This window comes from Platalea leucorodia (assembly GCF_965183815.1).
Source record: "Platalea leucorodia genome assembly, contig: HAP1_HAP1_SCAFFOLD_125, whole genome shotgun sequence".
In the NCBI taxonomy this organism is placed as follows: Eukaryota; Metazoa; Chordata; class Aves; order Pelecaniformes; family Threskiornithidae; genus Platalea; species Platalea leucorodia.
Genome location: NW_028121412.1, coordinates 234,911 through 259,116, shown reverse-complemented (window position 1 = coordinate 259,116; position 24,206 = coordinate 234,911). Strand labels below are relative to the sequence as shown.

General features: G+C 44.7%; 1 protein-coding gene across 1 annotated transcript; it reads left to right on the top strand.

The window, feature by feature from the left end:
* Window positions 1-362: 362 nt before the first annotated feature.
* On the top strand, window positions 363-23,114 carry LOC309603548 (E3 ubiquitin-protein ligase RBBP6-like; the record flags this gene model as incomplete). Its single annotated transcript, XM_082338368.1, has 18 exons — window positions 363-528; window positions 3,045-3,144; window positions 4,830-4,868; window positions 5,533-5,569; window positions 7,018-7,062; window positions 9,407-9,495; window positions 9,612-9,708; window positions 10,492-10,631; window positions 11,543-11,715; window positions 13,059-13,162; window positions 13,610-13,875; window positions 15,602-15,698; window positions 15,779-15,857; window positions 15,951-16,008; window positions 17,220-17,582; window positions 17,943-18,044; window positions 18,743-20,476; window positions 21,557-23,114. The coding sequence occupies 18 exons, from the start codon at window positions 363-365 to the stop codon at window positions 23,112-23,114; spliced, it is 5,247 nt and encodes a 1,748-aa protein (XP_082194494.1).
* Between the last annotated feature and the right edge of the window lie 1,092 nt (window positions 23,115-24,206).

The following is a 24,206-nucleotide window of genomic DNA, read 5'->3' as shown; positions in this document are numbered from 1 at the left end:
GCCTCTCCCCGTCGTCCACTCGCCTGCTTGGACTGCGAGGAGGAGCGGGCGGGAGCCGCCGCCGCAGCCCAGCTCCATCACCGAGGGCTGTGGGCAGGGGCGTTGCAGGGGCGAGGGCCGGGGCCTTGCAGCACCGCCGGGATGGAGTCCACCACTCGGCCTCCATCAGCCGAGTCTGCCTGAGGCCAGGGGGCCTGGCCGTGGTGGAGCGCTGTGGCCTCTGAGCGGCCTTGAGCCCAGCCCGTGCTGCTTGCCTGGCCCCCTCCGTGGGCCCTTCCCCGAGCTGCCGCAGGCCCTGTCCTGGCGCGGAGGCTGCGACGCCGTCTGCTGCGGTAGACGTCGTCGCGGAGCAGGCACCGACCATGTCGTGCATCCACTATAAGTTCTTTTCCAAGCTGAACTACGATACAGTCACCTTCAATGGGCTCCACATCTCCCTGTGCGACCTGAAGCGCCAGATCATGGGCCGCGAGAAGCTGAAGGCGGCCAACTGCGACCTGCAGATCTCCAACGCCCAGACCCAAGAAGGTGGGTGGGGGTGGTGGGCACGGGGTGGGACGCGATAACGGGATTCGGCCACAGTCGGTAGCTGTGACTTGTGCTGGGGGCCCGACAGAGCTGTTGTTTTGTCGTCGCTGTCCTGACAGCTACCTTCAGGGCTGTGTTTTAGACACGTGTTTTTAGCTTTAGTCCTTTCCGATTAAAAAAAAAAAAAAAAAAATTAACTTTTTAGTCTACATGGTTTGACTTCACCTTTAACAAAATTTCCTCACCAAAATGCATTCAATTAATTGAGGCAAAGGAAAAATAAATGTATGAAAGCCAACTGGCCCCAGGTCCCTTCCCACAACGAGCTCAGCAATGTCCTCTGCTGTATGCAAACACTCTTCCACAAATTCTCTGACTGCTGGCTGAGCCAGTAGGATCCTTCAAGCACCAAATACCAATATGGGCCATGATAAGTGTCCTACACAAATAAAGCCTTTACTTCACCAAGCTATTGTCACTCCTCAGGTGATCCATTTAAATGTGGACTGATTGACTTGGAAGGTGAATTCATTTTTATAGCAGTCTGTCATTAGATGGCTGGAGCTCTCTTCAGTGTGCACTTAACAAGTGGATTGAAAACAAGCACGTACCTGTCTCTCTCCAGATACATGCACGGATAGTCGCTTCAGAAGGCAGATGTCAATGCTTCTCCTCTAACGGTCAATGAATTGTCACAAGACACTAAAAGAGGTCTTATTCCTCTTTCTGCGTCGTACACCCGTTGTGCGTGTTCAAATTGACCGCTGCAGGCTTGCATGATTTGTGAATCAAAGCATTGGTTGCTGTCCTCATATATACAGTCTCTTTCTAGGAGAGGTGCTGCCGCTTGCAATCTTCTGCAGAACCCCCGCAATCCTCAGTTGGGCACAGGCGTAGCAAACCCCTGCCTTTTTGTGGAGCCACTGTTGCTTATCGCGTATCTCTGAAATCAAAACCCGGTGGTTTGTGATCTGGAGCAGGAAGAATATTCTGCACGGCTTCGTTCAGCAGCTCAAAACCTTGAAGCTTGGGGCTTCGAGAAGTGCAGCTGGCATGAGCTCCCCGTTCTTTGTCTGGGCCTCAGTACTGTCGGAGCTCCTGCTCCATCAAAATGTCCCAGGGCAGGCCTTTCTTGACAGGGGGCTGTGCAATGGTTAGATTTTCCTTTTGAGAAGAGCTCTAGGGGTTGGTTTCAGGATATGGGACTTCTGGAAAAGCTTCTGGTTTTGTCAATGGTAGTCCTTTCTAGGACTAAGACACTGAAAAATGGAGCGTAAATTGTGAAATATTCCTATTTTGTATGTGATCACTGAGCAAAACCACCCTGACAGAGCTTGGCTGGGTATGCAGCATCTTTGGGTTTCAGACCGTGGTTCTGATCTGGTCTGCGAAGGTAAGGGCTTTTGATATTGCAAACTGTAGGCAGATTACAGGGAATGGCTGCTGAGAGTGCTTTAACATATTTAGTCATATCCAGCTTGTGGAAGTGCAATATCAAAACCATTCTCATGGAGAGATCTTTGCATTTTAAGCTGTCTCAGTCCAAGTGTCTCAGGCAGGTGGTTTTTTGTTGGGGCCTTGTGTAAAGGTCAGGCGGCTTTCCTCCTCTTCAGCAGACTGACATGGTGTGAGCCAAGGCAGAGCATGGGTAGCTTCAGGCACACGCTGTTTTCGAGAGGCTTTCCGAGGCTGCCTTCCTAAGGAATTTCCTTTGAGTCTCTCTGCTCTGCAAAAAGTGAATGGAAAGTATTCACGTTCCTTTGGTTCGTTCAAACGAGATGAGCAGCTGAAGAGGGGAGATACCGCGTTGGAGCCCATTCTGCCCTGCTTGTGAAAGCAAGCTCAAAAACCGCCCAACATTTCTGTGATCCAAATTCTAGAACTGCCAGCCCCGTTTCCATTTCAGTGTAACGAGCAGCTGAGAAGTGTGGCTGTTGATGGATGAAGCTCCAAGAAACAGGCAGCGAGGGCAGGCTCTCTTCCGTGTTCTGTCCGTCCTGAGCACCAGCAGCGTAGCTGAAGCGTTTTTAGTGAACGGCTACTGAAGCAATGGCGCAGAGTTTCCAGGCTTTAGCGCAGTGCCTGTTTTGCTGCAGGGCAAGCTGGTCAGGCTTCAGAATCTGGTTTATGCAGGTGAGACTTTGCTGCTGTTTGTTTTTCTTCAAAGACCTCCTGGGTTTGGAGCCCAACAGAAGCAAAAGCCACTTCAGCTAGGTCAGGAAAGAACCTCATGCATTAGCAGAGCCTCCTTTAGTGACCCTTGGGACCATTTTGCTGTTGGCATTCCAACTATTTTAAAAAAATGAACAAGATGGTGCTGCTTGTGTTTGATTATCAGACCTGAAGATTTCTTGAACTGTACTGTTAGTGTGTTGAGATGATAAAAGCGCGATGTTACACATCAAATTTTGCTTTGACATCTGTGAGGGGATTCTCTGAAGTGCTGTGTAATTAGCTATTAATACACATTCTTAGGAAGTGACTAATGTTTTTGTCTGTATTTATGTTGTTTGCAGAATATACCGATGATAACGCCCTCATTCCTAAGAACTCCTCGGTCATCGTTCGAAGAATCCCTGTTGCAGGAGTTAAAGCTGCCAGCAAACCATGCGTGATGTAAGTATCCGTAAAGCATTGCATTCTTTGTTGGGGGTTTCAGTGTGTTAACTTTTTTATTGCTCGTAGTTTACAGAGGCATTCCGATTGGATCTTTCTTGTGAAAGCTGCTGTTAGTTTTTGTTGTAATGGGGTAAATTTTAATGTATCTGTCCCAAAGCAGACTTACCTTTTCAGACCTGCTGGGCCACGGGGTTCAACCTCCAACAGTGGTAACTTTTAAGATGGTTTCATTGGGTTTGTTCTTGGGGTTGATTCTTCTGAGAGCCAAGTTGTGGATCCTGTTTCCTCTACATGGAGAGATTCCTTATTCTATGTGTTTGCTTTGATGGCTTTTATAGTACAGACAGATAGGCATTGTAGTGTAAACTTGTAATTTGTTCCCATCTCCGAAGAGTCTGCTTCTTGGGGTTTGACTCTTCCTTGCATTTGGGGGGGGGGGGGGGGGAGGGATATGGCAGCTCTTCTTACCCCCCAAATCTGGGGCTTTTGCACGCTAGCTCTAGAGGACAGACCAAGGGTTGCCAGCTGGCGAACCATGCAAACAAGAAGTTCCATTCAGAAGTGATTCTTAGTAGTTTCCTAAAGACAATGTCCGTTTCAGGCAAGAGAAAAACAACAATATCCTAAAGTGTATTGCCTTTTGTGCGAGTACGATGACAGAATTGGTAATCCTTTCCAAACTTGAAACTCAGTAAGCCGTTTAGCACGGTACCAAATGTTACTAGTTATCCTTCTAAGTCTGTTTTTACCCTAAGGTGATACCGGTGCCCCAGGTTTTAGTTCTGTATTCCTAAGATTTACGGAGGACAGAGAACCGGGCATATTGATTAAAATGACAGCCCTTCAAATGCAATCCCGACTACAGGATTATTGCTGTCATTTATGTATTCATGCAGTCCAGTTCTATATTAGCTCCACTGGCATTGTTTGGAGGGTCCTGTTTGCCAGCCTACTTAAAGATACGCCTCTCCACCACAATTAGTTGATATTATTAGCTTGGGGTTCTGCCACGTCTTTCTAATGTTGGTTCTCAGTAAATAAACTGATGAGTTACAGCGTGTCTTGAACCAACAGTACAGGAGCATCCTGGGACCCAGGAAGCCTTTGCAAGCAAAAACCCCTGAATTAATGTGGCTCTGCATGTAAACTTCGGGCGTATTACTGCCGTGGTTGTTACAGTGCTTTCAGGCGCTGCCTGGTAATTCTGGACGCCACAGCGTTGTGCTTATAAACAGGGCCTTGTGTTGGGGGTTAATTTCAATGCGTATGCTTAGCGCCGTCTTGTCAATGCATCCTCCGTTTCGGGTTGGATGGCACCCTCTCCTGGTATTGTAATGCTGCCCTGAAAGGAGAGGAGAGATGCTGCTAGCATCAAAGACCAAATAAATGCCTGCATGTGGGGATGAGGAAAGAATGGCCCTCTCTATTTGTACCTAAATTCCACTGCAGCCTTTGAATTGCCTCTGCTCATGGCACACTTTGGAGGATGTATGAATTGTTTGCTAACGCTATCAGCGGTTGCATGTCTGATCCATGATGAGTAGCATGCAGGTACAGATCAATGAGTGTGTGGAATCTCAGCGAGTGTTCAAATGTAATAAATATTTCCTAAACTATTGTAACATTTTCAAGATTATCTTAATGCAAATTCTGGCAATCAAGACCTTTTTCTTTTGTCGCAGGACTCCTAAATCGCACAAAGCCCCAGGAACTGCTTTCAGGTGACCTTTCTATTACTATTTTGAGTCAATATAGCATACGTAACACATTTAATATTTTGGCACTTTCATAGCTAAATATGGCAGATACCTGAGCACAGGGCTTGGGCTTCCACAAAGAAACCCTGTTCTAAAGACTCTGCTGCTGACGGGTTTGGTATTTCTTTGTCCGACGGCTGATTTTTTTAACATAAGTGCACTTGCACTTCAAAGTGTCTAGACTGTCCCTGTTCTTTCTTAGAAACTAAAGTGCTGTATCTGGTGCCTATTTGTAACGCTGGGGGCACCCACATTGGCTAAAGTGACCTTCGTGTTTTGATGGCTGGTTATGGAAGAACACAGACCTGTAGTACAGACTTTGTATTTTTGATACTTCCATAGCAGAGACAAAATACCTGAGGGCTTGCTCTTGCACTGCTGTGTTCTATAGCTGTAAGCCTTAGAGTAATTTGTGACAAAGTAGAAACGTGATTTGGGGATTTTTTTTTAGTTGCACTGCATGTACCAAGGGAGAACAGTTTGTGTATATGAATAAATTTCCACATGTACGAGACTATCGGGACATAATGTTTTGATATTCAGGTTTTATAATCGGTTTTCACTACTTTACGTTGGGTACAAGTGCTTTATTTGAAGTTCTGATCACCTTTATTTCTTCTTCTAGAAGAAGTCGAACTGAGCCAGCGAGTGGCACATCAAGAGCAGTATGTAAAACACAATCTCACACTTTTTTCTACACACTGCCCTTAATTCTAAACAATGCAGCTTTGTAGTAGTTTTCCAAACATTAACTTAATATCTTTTCCAGTACAACATAGCATAGGTTGTAAATACAATGTCTTTGATTGGGCATAGTAAAAACTGAGTAATGCCATTATTTGCACAGCTCTGATGTGAACGTTGGTATTTGTGCCCAGTAATGCGTTGTATTTCGTACTGAGTCTGCTAGAACATTTCCTGAATGACTTTGTGTTGTACAGAGGACGCGTGATCGGTTTTAGATCATGTAGGTTCAGGGTTTGCACAGCTGAACGTGGTGCCGTGTTCTCCATCTGGCTGCCTAGAGCTGGCAAGATGTATGTTTGTACAGCTTGTCGTGTGCTTTTTGTTTCTTTCAGGAATAAAGCACTGGAAAGCTTGCCAATTGTTGTTGAAGAGTAAAGCAGCAAAATTGAAATGAGTTAAGAGTTTTTTAAAAAGCATGCACAAAAGCTTACACTTTGAATATTTCTTCATTGTCTTCTCTTGTGTTAGCTATCATTCTCCACTTCCACATTTGCGCTCTTGCCCTAATGTTACTACGCCCAAAGCAGGAAAGTGGATCCTTTTTGACTTCGATTACTATTTCAGTAACGGCAAGGATCTCTAGTTGGTGTTTGTCCTTCGAGGCTGCACAAATGCAGAGAGTCATGGCCGTTGTTTTAGCACCGTCAGGCACAACTGTGATCCTTCCTGGCTGAATTTTTAGTTTGGCCAAGCTCTCGGTCACCTTTATTTCAATAATTTGAGCAGTTGATTTTTGTCTAGACAAAGTGGTGGTTACTTGTATGGCTGATGTTTTGGATTGGTGTTCTTATTTGGGTTTGGTGGGGGACGGTGAATATTCTTAAACTGGTGGACAGGAGGGGCAGAGTTCATGTTTCAGGGCATATACGCCTGTGCTTTATTTTGATGGGCAACTGTACTGTGTTCATAAACCCAAACCGTGTGCATTTCTAAATGATGAGACGTTAACTGCTTAATTTACAAACTACACTGAAAAGAAGTCTCCTGTCGTGATGCTTCCTTCTCAAACAAAGTCAAGTATTTTTTTAAGTCCTTTTGAGCTGAAAATTGACAGCTTCCTTACCCTTTCAGCTTTTAAGCAGTTGTGAACATTGGACAGGGGTCCTTCTCTGCGATATTCTGGAGCAGTGAGTTGATCGCAAGCGGGTTTGGTTCTTTTAGTTTCTTCTCATGAACCACATAGGCACTCTTAAGCTGTCATAGGCTTGGACTTTGTTTTGAGCAGATACAGATTGCACTAGGTTAGAAATGCCTCTTTGAGTGACACTCAGAGGACATAGCGCAGGCTCTCAGGCTACAGCAGAGGTTAACTATTGCTGTGTTTTGATTGTAGAACTTGAATCTGTGTTTCATTTTTTGTGAACAGATTGATGACTCTTCTGCATCTATTTCTCTGGGCCAGCTTGCTAAGGTATGTACATATTCTTGTCAAATACTTTAAAAAAACTGTGTTAGCTTCATATTTTTAACTCCTATACCGTGATCTGTAGCTGGATGACTGTTGTAATGTGAACACAACTTTAATTTAATTCTTAGCAATTTAAAGTTTTTATTTTAACTTTAAAACGTGTGTATATTTTGGTACTATCCTGTAAAGAGGAGTTACCAGTATGGGAACTCAGCCTCAACATAATGTTGCAGTATTACTCATCTGCAAGACACAAAGCAGCAGCACTTTGGAAGCCGTTTACCGTTTTTCCTATGTTTTGTTAATTTTGCGTTGGAAACTAACACACTTTTTACAGAAGAATTTAATTGGCTGTAAGTTATGGCCATTTCAAGGGGGTTTGCAACAGCCAAAATAGAAGCGCTTCTGGAACACGGACAATTGCATGGCTATTTTTGAATTTCTAGTCCTTATAGTTCTAGATGCATTCTGTGGATGCTGCACAATTTCATCAATTGTAGCGTATCTACAGTGGACACCACGATCTAATTTGTTTGAATGCAGACTGTGTAAATTGTGTCAGTGTACCTAACTGTCGAGAGGAACATGCCGATGCGCATGTGTGGCATTTTAGCAGATGTGCCCTTCTGAAACGGTTGTAACGCCCTGTTTTGCTATGGAGCTGCTTGCTGGTTTTGCTCAGCCAGGTGTCACTTTGTCGGGGAAAGCACTAGTGATGGCCCTTTGTGACAGGCGTAGTGCTAGCCAATTGAATTCCTAGTCTGCAAAGTTACAAAGATTAGAGAAGGCAGGGCTTAATGCAGAGGAGCTGGTTCTTTCTTCTGAAAATAAAGGCTGGAGTTCATTGCCGAGAAAGAGAAATCTCTCCCCACGGGTAACTTCTTCCCTCTCTTCCTGCAGAAATTAAATTGTGTACACTGGGGGGAAGGAAACATAAATTTGTTTGGAAGGCAGCCACCAAAAGAAATTGGTCTCCATTGGTGCTGTCTCTGAACGTGTCCTTGGTTCTGTAAACTCCTGTGAAGTTTTACTCTGAAATGTGAAAACCTGTCCAAGTAGGGCACACATTGAAGCTTTTGAGAAAATTTAAGTATTTCAGAAAAATACAGGAACATAGCATAAAGCAGCTCAAAACTGTTACTTGCTCTGACCTCTTCAGTGCAGACTGGCTTAGCATGGAGGCAATGTGTTAGCAGGTTTCTGTTTTATTATTCCTATGTATGAAACGCTATGTTTGAATTTTGGTCTATTCCTAGTAAGGTTTTGTGGGTTTTGGGTGTGTTTTGTAAACCGTTTGGGTTCAAACAAACGAGTCAAGTATCTGTAAAGTTTTCTATAAACATTAATGATTTCATAGATGTCGATCTGCATTATGTGACTGTGGAGAAAAAACTGTGTATATGAAACAAACATTTAAGAGAATGTTGAACCTGGTTGGTTGCTTTTGGGAGTGAATGCATCTAAAAACAAAAGCAGGAGTGGTTGACCTGCATGATCAGTGCCTGAAGGCCCAGATCATTTACAGTCACTCCCTCAGGCCCTGCTTGTATCTGGGCTGGTGTGTAATAAAAACATTGGAACAAACACGACTTAAAAGAAAAATCAGCTACCTTCAGTAATTCTGGATAAGGTTTCTATTACGATTTGTATGTTAAAAGGACACAGTCAACTGGAAAAACCGGCAGGTTTTGCTTGCTGCAGTTAAATCGCTGAATATGAAGAGGGTAGCGGGGGGGAACGTGCAGCTGGGACTGCCTACAGCACATCGTGGTCAAATTTCCACTGACAAGAATCTTTTGTCTTGCTGAGGGATTATCAAAAGCTTGATTCCTTTTAATGCTTCTGTGTCTGAAGCTGAATTTCAGCCAGTAAAACCAACTTCCCCGACTCTTGTGTGTCCTTTTACTGCTGCGAAATGTAAATAATGGTACTTGCCTGCATCTTTCTCAATTAAACGTCCAGTGGCTATCTTCTGCTTCAAATAGTCTGGGGCTTAAAAATCCGTTTAAAAGTGCTGGATAGTATGATTTTTCCTACACAGAGCTTCAGTCCACTTGGAAGCACATTGGATTGGTTACAGGAGTCTTTGTGTGAGGTACAAAGAGAGCCCAAGGTTTGGAGTGCCCAAGAAGGCTCTTTTCAAGTAGGTTCCCAGGCCCATAAACCCCCTGCAGTGGCCTAAGGACTCCCCAGCGCATCTTCAGCACGGCTCTGTTTTCTGTCAGCGGCTGTTTTCATGCAACCTCAGCCCGCGTTGTGCTGCTCTTTGCAGGATCGGGGGAGTGGTGGTGTCTTTGGCCGTGTGGGCTGAAACGTGTTTCTAATGTGTGTATTGCCTGTTGAACAGACTGCCAATCTGGCTGAGGCCAATGCTTCTGAAGAAGATAAAATCAAGGCTATGATGACACAGTCCTGCCATGAGTATCATCCAATCAAGTAAGTGTTGATAACGTCCAATCTGTTCTTTGAAGATGATGGAAAAATCGTAGAGATGTTTGTTTTAACAAGAGAGACGCACGCATAGCTTTTTCTTTTTCCCAAAAACCTTTTAGTTACACGAAGAAACCCTTGGGTCTGCTTCCACCATCATATACCTGCTTCCGTTGCGGACAACCTGGCCACTATATAAAGAACTGCCCAACAAATGGGGTAAGATTGAGGGGGACTTCTGGTGTTACTTGGGGGTTCATTTTTTTACCTTGGCAGTTACCTAACAACTACATGACTGCTCATCTTTGGAATTGTTTCTCTGGGGGTGAAGCCCTTCAAAATTCAAGGGAAACCTGGAGTTGTAAATGTAAACTTTTATTTTTTCCAGGTCATAGACATTCAATATGTCCATAGATCTTTCTCTGTGAACTTTCATGCATATTTTTAGATATTCCAATATCATTGGAAATGTTTCTGGTTTTAACTCTTTTTAACAACAGTTCACAGTTTTTAGTATTTCGTATAAACCCAAGCTCCTTTCTGTTGACCCCACCCGCTGAATATTTGCCTGTTTTAATGACACAAGCCTCTGGGTGAGTATGCATGCCATTTACCGTTGTATATGCGTGAGGTATGAACTGAACCTTCATATACAGTTCCTCAGTGCCTGGTTCAGAGCACTGAACTGAGCTTGCCCTGGGAATTGCGCTTTGGAGGAGGAGCGGGTTGGTGTCTTTTCTGAGTGGAGGGCAGGCTAAGGGATATTTCACCCTTAAGGAACCTGAAGTTAAGCCCAAGAGTGTCGACGGCATTCAAAACACTGCTCAAGCCTTGGAACACCCTGGCTATATTCATTTAGGAAAATAAGTATTTTAGTCAAGCAACCCTTCTGTTAAGGAAAAGGAGAGGATTAAAGGCTTTTGCTGCTTAGAATAATCATGGGCATGTCATTTTAAGTGTGGGTCTTAAGATGAGCTATGTTTGCCTTTCTTCTCTTAACAGGGCAAAAATGTTGAGTCTGTTCCCAGAATTAAAAGGAGCACGGGAATTCCACGGAGTTTCCTGATAGAGGTGAAAGATCCCAATACAAAGGGTGCTATGCTAACCAACACTGGGAAGTATGCCATACCAGCTATTAATGCGTAAGTAGGGAATTCATTGGACCGACCCAAAAGCGAACGAGAGAAACTGTGCGTAAATGTCTGAGTGGCCAGGCGACCAAATCGGCCAGCCTCTGTAATTGCGGGGGAGGAAGCATTGTCGTTGTATCTGAACCTTAAAATCTGTGATACTTTCTAAGATTAAAATAGGGTGGCCCTACTGCTCATGGCCCTGGAAGCTGGTTAAACTAGTGCTGTGCTAAGAATCTGTATTTCTGCAAAATATTTCAGTAGTGTTGACAGTGGGAGTTGTTCTCTCTGAAAGCTCGTTTTGCTGCTGGTTTATGTTTCAAAGGCTTCTTGCAAAATGTAACCCATCGCCGTTGGACTGAGATTTCCTCCCCCTCTGACTTTTATCCAAGCTCACGTGTGAAACAGGCTGAAGTTTCCCTGTTGCTCTAAACTCAGAAAATCCAGCCGTGGGCTGACAAGAGGGGCTGTTACGAAATGCACTTGGTAGCACTTCTGCTTTTCTGTCGTGGATCTCCTTTTGTAGAAGCTGGAACATAGACTGCCCTTATTTATAAAATGGAATTACTCGGAGACTCACTTCATCCTGAGCCTGCAATTTACCTTTACCCCCTGGCAAAGGAGAGGTGGGATTCCTTGCACCCAATTTCTAGCTGTCAAAACATTATTGTTGTAGTCGGAGCCAATTTCTTAGTTGATCCAATGAATGGGAGAGTTCTGCAGAAGGAAAATTGTTCCCCCCTCCCTCTTCTGGTCTTGTGGCTATAGAAAAGCAGTTTAAACGAGATGCCTGCGTCTTCGAAGGCTAGTGTGGAGCGAGGAGAATTCCATCTCTTGTCTTCCTTTGATAAAATCCTACGCTTGGAAAAGTTTTCCTTTCCTCGTCTTTCACTTTTTTCTTTTTCCTCCACCCCCCCCTCCAGGGAAGCTTATGCCAGAGGCAAGAAGGAAAAGCCACCCTTTTTACCCGAGGAGCCGTCCTCCCCCTCCTCCTCCCATGATCCCATTCCAGAGGAGCTGCTGTGTCTCCTTTGTAAAGATACAATGACTGATGCCGTGGTTATTCCCTGCTGTAGAAACAGTTACTGTGACGAATGTAAGTGTTACTCCCAGGTTTGTTAATCCCCAACATCAAACTGATCTTCTGAAAGCAGACATAGGAGATAACGGCATTACTTTGTCACCAGTTCGATTTAAGACTGAAGTATAGCCTGACTAGGAAAGGACTCTCCTTGTAGAAAGGAAAAAAAAAGGCAGAAAGCTTTTTCCCCTTTTTATGTATCTCATTAAATCTCTTTACACGCGTGTCGTGGTTTAACTCCAGCCGGCAACTAAGCACCACCCAGCCGCTCACTCGCTCCCCCGCAGTGGGATGGGGAGGGAATCGGAAGGGTAAAAGCGAGAAAGCTGGTGGGTTGAGATAAAGACAGTTTAACAGGTAAAGCAAAAGCCGCGCGCACAAGCAAAGCAACACAAGGAATTCATTCCCTCCTTCCCATGGGCAGGGAGGAGTTCAGCCATCCCCAGGACAGCAGGGCTCCATCACGCGTAACCGTTACCTGGGAAGACAAACGCCATCACTCCCAACATCCCCCCCTTCCTTCTTCTTCCCCCAGCTCTATATGCTGCGCATGACGCCATACGGTGTGGGATAGCCCTTGGCTCAGCTGGGGTCAGCTGTCCCGGCTGTGTCTCCTTCACACTTCTTCTGCCCCCCCGGCCTCCTTGCTGGTGGGGCGGTGTGAGAAGCAGAAAAGGCCTTGACTCTGTGTAAGCACTGCTCAGCCATAAGGAAACCATCCCCGTGTTACCAACCCTGTTTCCAGCACAAATCCAAACCATAGCCCCCCACTAGCTACTATGAAGAAAATTAACTCTGTCCCCGCCCAGACCAGCACAATACGGAAGGACGAGTATGAGAAGAGTGCGTAATTGTGCAGGAGATTCCAGAATTAGATAGTGACTGCATTTATTTGTCCACAGCCCTTTCTCTCATACAAAATTATATAGCCAGCTCTGGTGATTTGGTGTGGTCTGCAACAAACGGATAGTCAGGCATTTAATCCGCCTTCTTCTCCACCGGAGGGTTGGTTAAAACCTTCAGAACTCAAACCTCCTAATGTGTTGAAATGTGTTTTCTTCATTAACCTTGAGGTTAGTGACTTCTCACTGTACTAGCCAGCGGAAAGAAGATCAGTCGGAACATCAAGGCACAGCCTCCTCTACATCTTCAGGTGTTGCATGAGTGCAATATCAAACCGTATAGTTATTTGCTGCAGACTGGAAATTTTTTACACTGTTGAACATTGATCGCTCCGTGCTCTCAATTCAAGACCATATTCACCCATTAACCACACACTTGTGTTTAGAATTGATTAGACCCCAAAAATACTCCTTAGTTTGGCTAAAAGCTGTTTTGATGATTCTGATGATTCACAGGTATTAGAACAGCGTTACTGGACTCTGAGGAACACAGATGCCCCACATGTCATCAAACAGACGTTTCTCCTGACGCTTTAGTCGCCAACAAGTCCCTACGCCAGGTAACACGATGACTTTCACGTAAACTGTTGGCAAGGAAAAGTCTATTTTTCAAAAGCTGAAAGGGAAGAAGATATTCATTTACCTCTCCTTAAGCAAGGCTAAATGGAGTAAGGCTCAATTTACTTTTCAAATACGTTATCTGTTGTTACAGAAGCTTACAACTCTTTAGAGACAATCTGGCAAATTCAGGTCACCCTTTTGTTTAACAGGCTTGTCTCACTTTCAAACTCAGTGCTAACGCTGGAGTACTTTAAATACAGCTACTCTGAGTTGCAAGTCATGAATATCAGTGTTCAGTGTGATGTATCCATACATCTGTATGTTGATTCATTTTAGGACTGATAGCATTTACAGGATACACAAGGAGTTTTACTCCGTGCAGGCTTTTCTTCGTCTGTCTACTGAAGTTTCGTATTAACTTTTTGTAAATGCTTTCCTGCCTCTAGGCTGTGAACAACTTCAGAAATGGGACTGGCTACGCAAAAGGGCTCCATAAGCAGGTTCAGCAGCAACAGCAGCAGCAGCCGCCACCGCCACCACCTCCACCACCACTCCTGAGGCAAACAACAGCCCGCAACCTGCAGCCTCTGCTCTGGCCAACAATTTCCAGCCAGCGGGATCCACTCATGAGTCCACTGGCTTGTCTGGCTTCTTCTTCTGTTGCTGCTCTGTCATCGTTGGCCCCTGCTGAAAAGCCAGGTGGACCTTTTTGGTAAGGAAATCTGTAGATCAACACGAATATAAAAGAAGTTAGATTGTTTCTCCTGAGCTTCTCAGCTAGCGATTTCTATAGCATTAGTGACAGTTCCAGAGAACTGTGGCCGTTCTGGGTTTGGGTTTTACTTTGAATGAGGACACTTTAATAATTTGGAAGCGTGCCTCATGCAAGAATTTTCTCCAAAGTATTTTGGTTTGCTTCTCTTACAAGTCATTCAGTACGCGTTGACCCTGAAAGAGGAACTTTTTTCCCCCAGGAGCTCTTTGAGTTTAAGCGGCTAGCAATTCCTAAAGTAAGCATTTGGTTATGTCAGAGCTTCTGGAGTGCATTCATTTCTCTTTAGTACTGAGGAAATAATCGTTTCCTGAAAAGTGAAAAAGCCCAATGAGAGGTAAAACTGACCAGGTGTTTCACATCACTTTTTTCTACAGTATTTCTATCATCAGTATTATAAGTCAGAGTCATTCTCAGTAATGCCGTGTAGTCAGCGCCGCACGCAGATTTGGATAATAAACATTGAAACACTGTAAATTTGAAGTCTTTACAAACATTTACCAACAAAGTCCTAGTTGGCAACCCAGTGAAGCGGTATGAAAATACATGGAAAATCTGTACTGTTGTTGAGGGCTTCTGTCCTTTCGATTTTATGCCTGGAATGCAAAGAGCCACTCTGTCCAGAAGACTGTCAGGCGCAGCTGTACCGTTGACTACAAAGGTCACAAGTCAAAAGAACCTCTAAGGCAGCCACTGAGCCAGCACATAAACGTTTCCCAAGAGAATTTCAGTTCTTGCATCTTCCACAACTGAGAGTCAGTGTCTGGGCTATACGTACTCCAATCCTTTTATGTGCAGCCAGCTTACTAAAATATTTTTCCGGTGAGCCCTGGCAGCCAAGAGGGCAAACTGCATCCTGGGATGCATCAAAGGCAGGGGAAGCAGCCAGTGAAAAGAGGTCATTATCCTGCTGTATTCAGCGTTGCTGCGGCCTCCCCTTGAACACGGTGTGCAGTTCTGGGCCCCACAATTGAAGAAGGAGGTGAAGGTCCTTGAGTGCGTCGAGAGGAGGGCAACAGAGCTGGTGAAAGGGCTGGGAGGAATGTCCTCTGAGGAGCGGCTGAGGACTCTGCCTTTGTCCAGTTTGGAGAAGAGGAGGCGGAGGGGCCACCTCATTGCCCTCTGCAGCTTCCTGCGGAGGGGACGTGGAGAGGGAGGTGCTGATCTCTTCTCGGTGGGATGCAGTGATAGGACACGTGGGAATGGTTCCAAGCTGTGCCAGGGGAGGCTTAGACTGGACATGAGGAAGCATTTCTTTACCGAGAGGTTGTTCAAACCCTGGAACGGGCTTCCTGGAGAGGTGGTCGATGCCCCAAGCCTGTCAGTGTTGGAGAGGGATTTGGACAGTGCCCTTAATCCCATGCTTTAACTTGGTCAGCCCTGAATTGGTCAGGCAGTCAGAGCAGATGATCGTTGTGGGTCCCTTCCAACTGAAATAGTCTAGTCTATTCTGTTCTATTTCTCGTTAAATGCCACTAGTCCAAACAGACTTCTCGTCAGTGCTTCATTTGGAATCGGCCAACTTCCCATTTGTACATCTGGAGAAGATTATTTTTTCATTTTTTTCCCCATTTACTATAGTCAGCCTTTTCTCACTTGGGACTTTGTATTTCAAGTAGCACTTCAAAACACTGTTTGAATAATAAAAATTTGGGTTTTTTTGTAGTGATGCCGGTACTGTTCTGCCTCCTGCTGCGCTGGTGAGTGCTGCTGGGCTTTCTAAATCTTCCTTTCAGTCAATCGGCAGTTTGGTGGAAGAGAAGGTAAATTTTATTTCAACATATGCAGTGCTGCTTGTATTTTAGCAGAGCTTCTTTTCCAACTGTTTGCATTTATTCACAAGGGCTGTCGGGTTCCTGTAGTAAGACAACCAGCGTTACCAAGTCTTCTGGGCCCCCAAGGACACTCAATACACACAACTGGTAAGCAACTATAACTTGAGAAGTTCTTTTCAAAACTTATCTTCAGATCAACTGAATGGGATTTTTTTCTTTTTCCTCTCTCCACGCCAAAAGGCCATCCCAGGAGAGCCAGCGCAGTTCGCTCAGCAGCTGGCAGACCAGGCTGGGAGCTGTAAGTATGCTACAGAAATTCAATATATTCCTACTTGTAACCTGTTAAACGAGACCATAACACGTAGCTTATACAGTAAATAATAATGTAATAACTGATTTAGAATGAAACTGATTTAGAATGAAATAAGTGTGCACAGATAGTTGTGGAGAATACAAGTGGTAATTCGTTTTTAAATGGCTTCGTTTGAATTGGCTTTAACGAAGGGGATCTATGCTTGCAGTAAGAGTATTTAAAAGAAAACTGCAGCACATGATTGAGAAGAGGACTCTGAAAAATGAACACTGTTTGAAGAAAGCATAATTACATACAAAAATGAAATATCATTAAAGGGTGAGGTGGAAAGCCACCCTTCTGATCACTGGCTGAATAGGGCTGGAGAAATTGATTTCCCCATAGAAATCAGCCTCCAACATTCTTTTTTACCAACTTAGTTGATACTGATTGAGCAAAGCATTGGATAGTCAACACTGTGTTGTGTTATTTTATAAAAATTTTGAATGTCTTCAATTCAGTCCTCTGAAATAGCCAAGCTGCTTTCTCTCAGTTGGAGAGAGAGAGAGGAGTCTGTTTTCTCTATTATTGCAGTGTCAAGTTAGTCCTTCCTTTTGGTACATATTTGTTATAGATAGATTGTAAGGGGGCATTGTGTTCATACTATGCTAAAGATAAATAAAAACAAACCCCAGGATCCATCCCACAGATTGTCTAAAATCTCAAATTCAGTAAGCCCGAAAATAACAATTTGGGGACAAAACCAGGCCAAACACATCCTCATGAGGCAACAACATAGGAGGCTTATGTGGAAGAAGTTAAAAGAAGTTTGAGAGAAGATGAGTTAGTATTTGTGCAGTGCTTTGAAGATCAGAAGTGTGAAGTATTGACCATATCAAGGAGTGGCAGAGGAGCGGTGGGCACTTGGCACAGGGGAGATGGGAGTGTCTTTCAAGCACGGGCAGCCTCCATCCACAGGCGCAAAGCTGAGTATAAGGAGAGAAGACTGAGGGAACCGCTGGGGCTGGGGATGTGGAAGGCGAGTCTGAGGATCAAGAAATGAGGGCAGTCTCTAATGAACAGACAGCAGGGAGAGAAATGCTTAAGTTGAGAACAAGAAGTGCTCGCCACCGTGCTCCCGCTTCCTTCGCCTTCCTCTTTAAAATTGGGGCAGAGTGTAACAAACAGTGACACATGTTTTTGGGTTTCTTTAGAAGTTCAAATCGAGGACGCCCGCCTAGTGAACGTACCCAAAGGACTCAGGCCCCAGCACTGCCACCATCAATAGCCATCTTTGTGCCTGTGCCTCCACCTCCCTTGCATCCTCCACCACCCCATGCCCTTCCTCTCCCACCGCGGGTACCACCGCCCCAGTTGCCTCCTCAGTTTCCCCCTGGTCAGCCTCCAGCTGCTGGGTGCACTGCCCCCCCTCCAGGATATCCCCCAGCTCCTGCCAACAGGTCGCCAGCTTGGGTACCAACAGCAGGACCAACGGCTCCTTCAAATACCATCCCAACGACACAAGCACCTCCTTTACCTAGGGAGGAGTTTTACAGAGAACAACAGAGACCTAAAGAGGAGTAAGTATTTGGCTCAATGAAGTTGCGTTGGTTTTCATTTTTGTATCTCTTGCGATAGTATATCGGACTGCAGTTACACTAAAGTGCGTCTGACATAAGCAAAGATGACCTAGTGGTTTTTGCAATATTCTTTTTCATTGCAGGTGAAACCATGCAAAAGTAAACCCAGACAAATGTCATTCTAAAGCTTTCCCTGAAACTTCTAGGCATTCTAAACTGGCTTTGCTTAACTAGGATGTTCACCTTTTGCATTTGCATGCAGTAGACATTTTCTCCTATCGGCCAGGGTTTGTTTCTTGATGTCTTTTTGTAAGAAAGGTCAAACTATCCTTGTAAGAAAGGTCAAACTTCTTTTAACAGGGGGAAGAAAAAGTCCAAATGTGATGAGCTTACAAAGGATTTTGGTAAAGAACTGATGGAATATAAAAAGATTCAAAAGGAGCGTAGGCGTTTGTTTTCCAGGTAACCGCTTTACACGTCCGTAATGGAGAAGCGGGTTGTCTAGAAGAATCAGGAGGAGTTTTCCTCCACCTCTCCATCGTCAGATGGATTTGATGAGTCAAGGAATCAGCAGCGACAGGAGTAAATAGTCCTGGGTGTAAGATTGCAGTACAAGTCTTTTGCATCCTGTACAAATTGCCAAACCAGTAGTGAAGATGAAGAGACTCAGCTGGCATTTTAAAATGGAGCTTTGCCGTCTTCAGGCTAAATCGTGTTTTCTTGGTGTTTGATACTGCACTCTAGCCATTAAGACTTGCACCTTTTGCATCTTACTGCAACAAAAATGATTTGCACTGCAGGTAGTTGTTGAGTAGTGAAAAATGTGTGCGTTCATGTACCAGTAGAGGCCAGTATACCCCGCCTTAGATCAATCAATAGCTATGGTAGTTAATGTCATAGAAGTGGGTGGAAATACGCTTCCCCTTCCTGTATGTTGGTACACTAACAATGCAGCAGCTGTTCTGTCTCCTAAGCAGAAACTTTTACATACGATCAAGTTCTTCAGTTTGCAGTAGCAGTATGTCAGCAGCTGAAAGAAGCTTTGGCATTAGCCTGTGGAGAGGAAAAGAAACCCAAACCAAATGTGGGAGGAAAAAAACTGGGGAGAGCGACTGTTTTGAGTTAACTTCGCTTTTTTTGTGTTTTGTGTTTTTTTTAAGGTCCAAGTCTCCCTATAGTGCTTCATCTTACTCGAGAAGTTCATACACCTACTCCAAGTCAAGATCAGGTTCTTCCCGCTCTCGCTCCTACTCTCGATCCTTTAGTCGTTCCCATTCTCGTTCCTGCTCACGATCCCCACGGTATTCAAGAAGAGGCAAAGGGAAGAGTCATAAATATCGTTCTAGGTCAAGGTCACGGGGTTATCACCATTCAAGGCTAAGAAGATACCGTTCACGATCAAGGTCTCCAGTGTTTAGAGGCCACTCTCCCACTACACGGACCGTACCTCGAGGGGAAGGAGGAAGGGAGTATTTTAACAGATACAGAGAAGTTCCTCCACATGATATGAAAGCGTGCTATGGCAGATCTGTTGACTTGAGAGATCCATTTGAAAAGGAAAGATACAGAGAATGGGAAAGGAACTCTAGAGAATGGTACAAAAAGTTTCACAAGAGCTTTGCTGTTGGCCCTCAACCTCCGCCTCCAGTAAACAGGGGCAACTTTTCTCCAGATAGGTTTGGTCCGCCTGGGACCAGACGAGAGAATTTGCCACAGGCTTGGGGACGTAGGGAGGATTATCCTGGTGGGCAGAGCCACAGAAATCGTAATACAGCTGGAAATTACCCTGAAAAACCTTCTGGAAGAGAGCGCCATGACATCCGAGATGCTACAAAATCCAAAGAGAAGGAGGTGGAACATCCACTGGGAGATGGCAAAGGAAATAAAGATAAAAACCCCCAGAAGAGAAGAAAAGGGGATGAGAATGAAGGCTTTCCCAAAGCTGAGTTGTTAGAAGGTGCGAGGAAAGCCAAAGAGCCAGTTCCAGCAGCAGATGTTAAAATGGACTCTCTGTTCATGCTCCCAAGAAGAGACGATGCCACCCCTGTGAGAGATGAGCCTATGGAAGCAGATTCTCTTGCTTTCAAACCGGTATCTGCAAAGGCGAAAAAAGAGAAGGAGAAGCCAAAAGCAAAAATTGACAAGACAAAGCGGAAAGCAGAAGCGGCTGTTCTGCCTAAGAACGACAGCATAATAAAACCAGCTAAAGCTTCCCAAGAGGAGGTGGACACCGATCGTGAAGAATCTCCTCGAATGGAACCTGCTGTGAAAAAAGTGAAGGAGGAGTTGCCAAAGACAGACAGTGTTAAAACCTCTTCCTCTCAAAAGGCTGAGAAGGCTCTTGGTTCCCCACGGAAAGCTCACCCCAAAGTTACAAAAGATCACCCAGAAACCAGAGCAGCCAACGAGGAAACGGCAAAGAAAGACCATCGAAAAGAAACGAAGTCAGAGAAGCCCTCCAACAAAGAGGGCAAGTCAAAAACACCTGCTGAAAAAAGCAACCCCTCTGATGCAAAACCTGAACAAAGAAAACGAAAAGTAGATGAAAAGGTTGCTGAAGAACATGAAGCGACTTCCCTAAAGGCCTCTAAACCAGAAGCTGCTGACTCGAAAAGACCACCAAAGGGGAAGACTGAGCCTGATGGTGAAAAAGGAGAGCAAACTCCAGAAGAGGATAAACCTGCTTTTCTTAACAACCCCGCCAAAAAGATTAAACTTAACCAAGAAACTGGCAAAAAGGTTGTGAGTGGAGAAAATGTGCTACCTGCAGAAGAACCTGGTGAGAAACCTGAGCCAAACAGCAGCAAAGTTAAGCAAGAAAAAGCAAAGGGAAAAGTAAGAAGCAAAGGAACGGCAGCTGATGGATCTAGTGCAACTCTGGTACATTGCACCAGGTACCTCATCTTTTCTTTTCCTATTCTTTCTTTCCTCCCTCCCCCCCGCAAACAAATGTAAAAGTCTTTATAGTGACTAACGAAAGGAACAGCTAAATCTGTGCTAAATGAGTGAATAATCTGTGATCTTTCCTGCTAAGCTGTACTTGGGTCAGAATCAAATTTTGTGAAAGAAAACAAGCAGTCTGTACTGCCCAGACAGCTCATAAGGTTAATTCATTGATGACGTCTTTCACCCTTACTTCTGGGACTTTTTTCCCCCCTTCTTATTCATTATATGTTGACTCTCTGAGGAGTCCCCTCGAGGTCTTCCTTCAGATCCAGCTAAAGGCAAGGATAACAGACATGTCTCTACCATGCAATATGTTGCCTTTGAAAAATTGCAAGGTGCTGTAATGATCTACTTTTGTCAGTGTGAAATGAAACGATACCTTGCAGAAATAGCAGCTTGGTTGCCAATATCTTGTACTGATTTGAGCTTTGAGCACAGTGCCGTGTTGACACAGCTACACTGCTTCCAGCTCAGTGCCAACTTCTTTGAAAGAGTGAATCTAGTGTGAAGCTGTTATTACGTACATTTCAGCATCTAAAGAAGCCGGACAGCGCAAACTCAAACCATTTAAGACGTCACTGGAGACTTAAGATAGTGTCTTGATATTCTAAACAGTTTTTAAAACGTACATTTTTTCTGAAGAAGAACACTGGGACATGGGAATAAAACTGTGGTTGTGTATACCTCTCCCTAATTGCTTGCTTAGATGTCGAAACAAGAATGTATAGCTAATTTATCTACCATTGGTAGAAGCAGGACATGAAGGAATTACCAGGTCAGACAGTCCCCAATCTGATAATCTCGTGTCTTTGTTAATTAAATGTAGAGTAGGAAGGTACTAAATTAATTGATTGCTCGTAGTCTTAGCTAGTGGACTCATCCTTTCTCTCGTCTGTTCCCTTAATTGAACATCTTTTGAACAAATACGCAAGATTTAGAATGGAAACACAAGCCGTTTTCTAAACTGTTACGAAAGATGGCGGTGCGTATATCTCACCCATGATTAATGTCAGCTTTTTCCCTCTTAGCACTAGTTCTACTGGAGGAAGCCCCATTAGAAAGACTGAAGAAAAGCCAGACACAAAACAAACTGTCATTAAGACCATGGAGGAGTATAATAATGATATCACAGCCCCTGAGAAAGACATCCTTATTATGATCCAGGTCCCTCAGTCAAAGTGGGAGGATGACTTTGAGTCTGAAGAGGAAGACATTCGATCTACCCAGGTGCCCGCAACCGTAGGAAAACCTGCTAATGTTATACAAAATGCGAGTGCTAAGCCACCAAACCCTGTAAAACAGAGTGAGAAAGAGACGGAGCCTTTGAAGGAAAGACAGAAAACTACAAAAGAGGTGAGTTATGAAAGCTCCCAGCATGACGCAAAAAGTTCAAAAAGTTCGATGTCAAATGAAAAAGGAAAAACCAAAGACCGGGATCATTCTTTGTCAGACAAAGACACCTCTGAGAAGAGAAAGAGCAGTGTTCAGCAAGAAAACGACCCCTCAGAACGTGCAACCGAGCAAGGAGATGGAAAAAGTATTTCCCAATCTTCCAAAGACCGCAGATTTTCAGAGAAGCCTGATACTGGCCATGGATCCGCTGCTAAAGACACTACTCCTAAGCAAGACAAAAATTCTGACCGTGATGGCAACAGAGATTATTCTAGTTCCAAGCGTAGAGATGAAAAGAGTGAATTAGCAAGGGGAAGAGAGTCTCCTTCTCAAAACAGAGAATCTATGTCAGTCCAGGAGAGTAAGCCGAGAGACAAACGAGCAGAGCTGTCCGAAAAGTGCACTGGAGACGCCAACAGGAGCAGCTGCAGCCCTCCGCCTGAGCGGCAGCAGTCTGATCACAAAGCTGCTCACGATTCCAAGCGCACATTGGAGGAACCCAAACCTCTAGATATAAACGCAGGAGAAGAGAAAGAGAAGCACGTACCAGAAGTAAAGAGCAATGAAGAGAAAGAGCCAGGTGGTAATAAAGCACCTTGGAGAGAGGAATCGCCAGATGTAAAACATGAGAAAGAGAACGTGACTGGACAAAACAATAAAAGTGTTGCCCAGCCTAAGCCTCAGGTAAGCAGCTCCTCGCTGCTCACTTCTGATCGAACGCGAGACACTGATGAGGCTGCATTTGTACCAGACTGCAATGAAAGTGAGAGTAAGGTATCTGCAAAAGGTGAGGAAGCGGCAGGGAAAACTCATGACGACCCAAAGGAAAAGGCTGTTGATAAGGTGAAAGAGGATACAGCAGCACCTGCTGCAGGTGACCGGCCTGAAGCAAGGCGAAGTCAAAGGCAAAGCAGTCCCAGTGTTAGGCGCAGCCGTAGCCAAAGCCCTTCTGAGAGTCAGACTGGAGGCCACAGGAGCAGTGCCAGCTCAGGAGAGAGGCAAGACAGCAAGAAAAAGAACAAGAAAAAAAAGAAGAAGAAGGACAAGAAGCAGAAGAAACAGAAGCAGCAGAAGAAACACATTGGAAATGAAATGGAATTGGAAAAGAGCCACAAACACAAACACAAGAACAAATGGAAGAAGAGCAAAGACAAGGAGCAAGATGACCAAAAAGTGAAATCTGTCCCTACATAGAATGACAGATAATGAAAAAAGACTTAAATCCCAAGTCATCTGTATTAAACTTTGTTGAAATGTGAACGAGTTCAAGCATTGCAAATGATGACATGAAAGACCCTGCGTTGCACTTAAAAAATTGCCGCTGGATTGTTTGATTTTTACATCGGAGCTTTAAAAAGCGAACATTTTGTACAGAATTGTGAGTTGTGACCACGTAACATGAAAGGCGTTGCTGGGGCCTCTTATTTTTAACCACCGTTAATTAGTCTGGCTGGAGTTTTCTGTCCTGAAAATTTTCACAGTTGAATTTTCTTTTAATTGCCTGGCAGAAGCAGCTGGTATCAGTTATAAAATATCAGCAGAATGATTTGCAGAATACATTGCAGCCTTGTTATGTCACTTCTTGATTACAATAAAACGTTTTCAGTAAACTACCCGGTGTGATGAGCTTTTCAGTGATAGCTGAACATCAGCAAAGCAAAGCCTAGTGACAGAAAAAAGCCGCCAGTAAAAGCTTGCTGGTAGCTGACATGTATGAAAAATAACATCCACGGGTTTAATTTTGCAAAGAGCGGTAGGACTTTCAGTCTTCTGAACGGATGCCATGTGGGGAGGCGCTGCCGAGAGGTAAGCCAGCAAAGGGGAAAAGAATTGGAAGGTATTTACATATTTGTATGCAAAACACTTTCCTTCCAAGAGGAAAACCCCAGCCAAGTTTTCTGAAATGCAGCCAGAAACGGAGAGCTAAACCAGCCAAGACTGAATTAACCGAATGAACCACTCAAGGGTGCCTTCAAGTTAGGGGTCCAGCTTCGAGCTGGGTGTCCAGCTCTGACCCACCCCTGACCCCGAGGTGTCACCAAGAGTCTGCAGACCTCAAGGAGAGCAACGGGGCTGGACCAGGCTGTGAAGCCTGGGCTGCTCCGATCCTGGCAAGGGGATCGATGCGGCCTGCAGCCCAGGCAAATCCTGCCCGTCCGTGATGGGTGTGCTCAGCCCCTTGACCAGACTGGCGGTGGTTTGGGGCAGGCTCTGGAAGAGGGAAGGGCCTGAGCCATGGCCAGGCTGTGAACTCCTCTCGTTTCAATCTGATCATCGAGTCCAACC